The sequence below is a fragment of the Colobus angolensis genome, unplaced genomic scaffold, assembly GCF_000951035.1.
Source record: "Colobus angolensis palliatus isolate OR3802 unplaced genomic scaffold, Cang.pa_1.0 Scaffold606, whole genome shotgun sequence".
Taxonomy (NCBI): Eukaryota; Metazoa; Chordata; class Mammalia; order Primates; family Cercopithecidae; genus Colobus; species Colobus angolensis.
In genome coordinates, this window is record NW_012119666.1 from 302,086 (window position 1) to 308,526 (window position 6,441).

Sequence of the window (6,441 nt, forward strand, 5' to 3'; positions counted from 1 at the left end):
TATAAAATTTGCTGTGTTGGTACTACGAAATCATCAACTTAGAAACCCTCTTGCTTGTGTAACATAATGAAGATTAATATCAACTTCTATGAAATGAGCTCTCTGTCACCTGAATTAACAGAACATATGTACCCCTCTAACCCTTTAAATAACATTTATCACATTCTTTTTACCTTGTTATATAGAGATTTATATCCATCCTTTGCCTCTGCTATTGCTTTAAAGGCAACTTTTTGTCTCTGCTATTGATTTGAAGGCCACAAAAGAACATATAAAAGACCATGTTTTATTCATCTTGGTTTCCCAGCATGGCACCCAGGAAAACGTCTTGCACATTTTGTCGGAGGATCCTGGGTTATTATTTCATAAATAAATGAATGATTAAATAAACAAGTACTAATCAAAGTAACCATAGCAGAAACCCTGATTTATGAGAAGCACTAACGTCGCTTCCTTTGGCAGTTATCTAGATGTCTTTAAAAATGAACCTAAATCTTTTGTGGTATGAACACTCAACAAGAGAATGAAGGATGCATGTGGAAAATTTGTGAAGGAGAGAAAACATGGATTCTTTACATTTTCAAAAGTCCTGAATATAGTTCATACAGTTAAAAGTAAACCCAGGGCTAAGCACAGTTGCTCACACCTGTAATACCAACACTTTGGGAGGCTGAGGCAGGTGGATCGCCTTGAGCTCGAGTTTGAGACCAGCCTGGGCAACATGGTGAAACCTCATCTTCATAAAATATCAAAAATTAGCTGGGCATGGTAGCTTGTGCCTGTACTCCCAGCTACTCAGGAGGTTGAGGTGGGAGGATTGCTTGATCTTGGGAGGTCGAGGCTGCCGTGAGCCATGATCGCCCACTGCACTTCAACCTGGGTGACAGAGCAGGACACTGTTTAAAAAAAAAAAAAAATCCATCCATACTTAGAATTAATTAGTTCAGTGAAATAGCCAATTTACAGATGGCAAACTTTTTTCTATCTTTAAAGAAAATATTTTGTCCAAACGATAGACAATGTAGACATTTCACACTTCATTCACTTGTTTGAGTCTATTTAGATACAGAGTAAAATAGAGAAACAGTATGATCATTTTACATCTATACTTACTTATTTAGCCCTTATTCTTGTGTTTTTTTAAAACTGGCTCTTAAAATCTTGTCCATTCCCACACATTAACTCTGATTTTTGCAGATAGCTCACAATCCGGGAGGCCTTTGATTACTATGTAGTCAGTTTCCTTACAAAAGTAATCAGCTACAAAGTTAATTCCCACTCACAATGCACTTTAATATTCATTTCTAAAATTATTAACATAAAATTTGTTTGAATTACTCCTATAATCTTCTGGCCAGAATTCTTTGCTCTATTCTCTGACATTTTTGCCATATCACTTCAGAATATACAGTGGAATTCTGAAGCTATGCAGGCTTGAATGTTCATTTTGACTTCATCTAGCTCACTTTCATATCCTCAATCTGTAAGAGTCAGAACTAGGGTCAAATCTTGCTCTGAGTGGCACATTGTGGGATATCCCCAAATTATTATGAGACAATATAAAGCCTAAGGGCCAGGGATGTAAGAATGGTGATGGCTGTCTTCCTTTCTCCTTTAGGATGTGTGCTCTAAGGCAGTAGTGATTTTGTCTAGATAATTCACTGTTCTATCTCCCAGTCCCAACCATCATCAATGGGAATATAATGCACGGTTCAGGACTTAGGGTCTTGTGAGAGAATAGGAACTAGGAAGCAATAATATTTATCTATGTTATTGTTATCATTGTCTAAGAAAGGAAGATTTTTGTTTGATCTACTATGTCCCAAACACTTGAAACAACGGCAGGAATAGAGTTAACCTCCCTCTGAGTGTCAGAATGTGGGATAACACCAAAATCATCATAAGACAACATAAGGCCTATGTCTGGCCTAAATGTCAGGGGTGGGTAGCGGGTATATGCCTCCCATTAACAAGAAAACAAGCTCTGTGAGAACTGAGATTTTTGTCATTTTAATTGAAACCTCAGGGCCTCAGTTAGGGCCACACCTCTCTGAGTATCAGGAGTGGTAAAGTGCCTGGAACAGTAACTAGCATTCTAAGGTCAGTCCTAATAGTTGTGTTGTTGCAATCTGTTTTCCAATTGCAGAAACATAGATCCTTACAACAAAACACAAAATAAACTCCACATGGTTTAAAGTTCATCATGTATGGGGAATTTTTTTAAAAAACACATAAAAATCAATACTATTATCAGTTATGATGATATTTGCAGTAAAAACATAAAACATGGGCAAGCACCACACCAAATTAATTACAGTGTCTGCCTATTCAAAGAATGGAAGTGGTATGGTACTGGGAAAGAGATTTATTATCTGTAATCTTCTGACTGTTTAATAAAATGTATATCTCTATCTATATTAAATAGGCCAAAATGTTGACACTTATTAATTTTGGGTGGAGGTGAGTAAATGTTTGTCATATCTTTCATACTTTCCTATATTTTGATTTAATTTTGATAAATTAAATACAAAGATAATTGAAAATACCATTATAGCTGATTATTTTATTACAATGTTTTCAGAATTAGATCTAGGTGACATAAAATATACAAAATCATAAAGCATCTGAATAGTACAGTCAACAAGCAACAACCAGTACAATCAGCAATAATAGAGAAAACTTTTAACTTTGTATGTCACAGAGAATGTATATACCTTTTTAATAAAAAGCCTGAATAAACCAATAACTATCAAAGAAATCACAAAGCTGATTTAAAAATCTACCATCAAAAGTGTCATCAGGATTAGACTGTTTTACACTTTGTCCTAGCTAACTTTTAACGAACAAATAATTCTAATGCTATTTAAATTATTTCAGACCACAAGAAAAAAAATTGAAAACTCACATATTCATATTTTTTAAAGCTAGCACAACTTCAATAACAAAACTTGATAAACATAGCATCAGAAGGACAAAATACAATTTTACTTTGGAATGAAAATGTAATAATTCTAAATTAAGTACTGGTAAATAAAACCCAGTAATGTAGTAAATCATTATTTAACCATGACCAAGAAGGATTTGTTCCAGAAATACAAGTTTGGTTCCACATCAAATACCTACCATTCTAATTCATCACATCAACAAATTAAAGAGAAATAAAAATCATACAATTTTATCAATAGATGCTGAAAAGACATTTTATAAAATTCAGGAACCACTTCTAGCAATAACACTATAAAACAGGAATAGCAGAAACTCTTAAACATGTTAATGACTATCTACTAATAACCAAAAGCAAATGTCACACTAATAGGGAACCCTATATCCTATTAATATTTTGCATTCTTACTTCCATGAAAATTAAGAACAAGACAGTCATGTCTGACGTCATCACTATTCAACATTGTTTTGAAAAATCGAGCTAACGTAACAGTAATCAGTATAAACATTAAGAGGAAATAAAATGATCTATATTTTCAGGTGAAATAATTTCATATCTAGAAAACCCAAAACATTACAATCTTAAAAATCTACTGTAATTTCAATGATTAAATAAGCTCATTAGCCAGAAGGTAAAAATACAAAAATCTATAGGTTGTCTATATTGTCAAAAACAGAAAATTACAAATGAGAAGAAAAAAACCAATTCACAATGTCAAAATATGAAATAAAACCGTAAAAATACTTAGAAATAAATTCAATTAGCTATGATATACTTACGTAAAGAATATTCCAATAACAAGACCAAAAGATTTCAATGATATATGAAGACTCTTGAGTGCTAAGATTTAATATTATTAGAGAACCCTCTAAACAAAAATGCAGGATTTTAATATAATTATAATTGTGATGTCAGCCATCATAATTAGAGTTTTATTAAAATTTTGCATTTCATTTTTTCACATGAAAGAATGAATGTCTAGGACACATTGTATAAAGAAAAAAAACTACTGACATGGGACTTGCTTTATCGGATTCTAAAACTTACGATGAAGCCACTATAATTAAATCATGATATTGGCTCAGAAATTTGAAAATGGGTAATATTTTAAATAAATGTCACAATCAGGTATCCAATGTGAGAAAATGTTATAGCTGGATCCCCATCTTACACCATATAAAAAAATAGATTTCAGATGGATGAAACATTTAAACATTAAAAATAATAAAGTTATTAGAAGAAAATGTAGATGAATATTTGTATGACTTTGGGTGGAAGGATCCATGTGGTAAAAAAAGAAAACCAAAATCTATAAAAGAGATAGTGGTCTACCTAAAATGTTCAAAATTTTTAAAGGAAAATACATCATCAATAAAGTCAGGATGAAAAAGTCATAACACATTAGAGCTACAAATGATTAATATGCACTATGTAGTAAGAATTTCTACAAATTTATAATGAAAAACATCAATAGATACATGAACAAAGGGTAAGAACAGGCAAATCAGAGAAAAATCCAAACAGAAACAAGGACAGCAACAACAAATCTCTTTGAACTCAGATAAAAGGCAATTAAAGTCACAAGCAATACAATGCAATTTTTAGCCTTTCATATTTTCAAGCATTAAAGAGTGCTGAAGAGGATGCTGAAATGGGCGCTTTCATTTTGGATAGTAATCTTGTAATATTTCTGAAACATATCCCTACATAGTATTTCTGGGACTCCAACCTATAGACATAAAAGCACCAGTATTATGTATTACAGCAGCGTTATTTTGAAAAAATAAAAAGGAAATAAAAGACGATAAATAACGAAATGACTGAATGCTTTTTTGGTGCATCAACAAGTACTGTGTATTCAGCTGTTAGAGGAAGGGAGGGAGGGGGAGAGTGAGAGTGCAAGAGAGTAAGAGTGAGGGCCACAGAGAGCCAGAGAGCAAGAAAGACTGAAGCTACTGATAAGGAGGTATCATCTACATGTGAAGTGAGAAAAGCATGTGGCTTGCCATTTTTACAGAAACTATTAGAACATACTTTCTGTATGAAGATAGGGAAAAGAGGTGGAAGGATGTACTTCGCATCCTCTACACTTGTTTTCTGAGAAGGAACAAGGTAAGGAAAGGAAGGGGTAAGGACGACGGGGTGTGGGTTTACACCATTAATTTTTCTTAATCTATTTTTGCATTGTTCCAAAGGTTGCAAACACTTTTTAATTTTCTATTAGCACCCAATTTAACTGTTAAGTTACAGAACAACGCAATATCAAAAGTAGCAAAGTACGCTTGAGGCAAAATTGTGAAACTAGTCAAGGTAAGATTTGGAGGCACAATAAAATTTATCCACTTTCCCGAATTTCTGACACCTAAACTGTTCTCTGCGTTCACAACTACGAGAACACAAAATAATTTACATATAACAGTTCCACAATTTCTGTAAAGAGCACAAAGAATTTAAGGAGTTTTCACCAAACCATAGACATAAATGTGAATATCATCATCGAACTTAATGAAGTAGACAGATGGCTTCGCCACCACTTGATGTATAAAAATGCCAGTTCTCTTGGACCCGTCATCTTTGGCATGCTCCACCTGCTTGCCCACGAGACTGTCGACCACCTCTCCAGGCTCCCGTTCTGCTGTAGGGAAATAGTAGTTGGAATCTGGAATAATGCGTAAGTCACCTTCTTTGTAGTCATCAAGCAGCGTGTACATATAGAGAACAGGATCTTTCTCGTAGGTGATGTAAAACCAAGTATCCATCACAGGAGCTCGCGCCAGGACCATACCTTTCCATTCATCCTTGGTACCATGCTCACCTTCAAACACATGCCCCACTGCCTTGCCAATCAGGGAATCTGCCAGTCGTGAATCGATACGAGGAGTTGGCACTCTCTCAGGAAGGATCTCTAGCGCTAAAACTCTCTTATCGCGGTGCAGTTCTAGTCCATACACACTATCTTTGCCATCATATTTAATGATGTAAAGTGTGGGCTTCACGGAAACCTGCTCGAGCACAGTACCCTTCCACTGCTCCACGGGCTCGTTGCCTTCCTTCCAGCCGTGTTGAATGCGGCAGCCCACGATGTTCCTACGAGTGAGGAAAGTGGGCTTGCGCCGTTGCTTCCTGTGGGTGTGCCTTTTCTTCATCAGGTATGCGGACACGCCATCTACCCCCATCGGAGGCACGGTCGGAGGAGACATAGCTCAAGGATTAAGAGGGCTTGGGGAAAGCTGCTGCCCTGGTCGATTAAACTGACAAAAAGTTAACACTATGCAATATGATATTTTTATTTTTTATTTTTTTATTTTTATTTTTTTATTTTTTGCGATCTCAAAGACCTGGTCTGTGCTCCCTTCTCCAAGTGCAAGGCTCTCACCAAGGTTTTGGCAGAAACGCTGGAACTCTAACCGTGAGCACTGGGACAGCGTGTGCCTCTCCACAGTGCTTTCCTCTCTCGCCCTAGAAGGGTTACTGCAGCAGTGGCGGCCGACGCTAGA

At 35.6% G+C, this 6,441-nt stretch overlaps 1 protein-coding gene across 1 annotated transcript; it reads right to left on the reverse strand.

The window, feature by feature from the left end:
* Positions 1-2,543: 2,543 nt before the first annotated feature.
* Positions 2,544-6,169, reverse strand: SPIN4 (spindlin family, member 4). The gene has a single exon (XM_011963253.1). The coding sequence runs from the start codon at positions 6,142-6,144 to the stop codon at positions 5,395-5,397; it is 750 nt and encodes a 249-aa protein (XP_011818643.1). The 5' UTR covers positions 6,145-6,169; the 3' UTR covers positions 2,544-5,394.
* Positions 6,170-6,441: the final 272 nt, after the last annotated feature.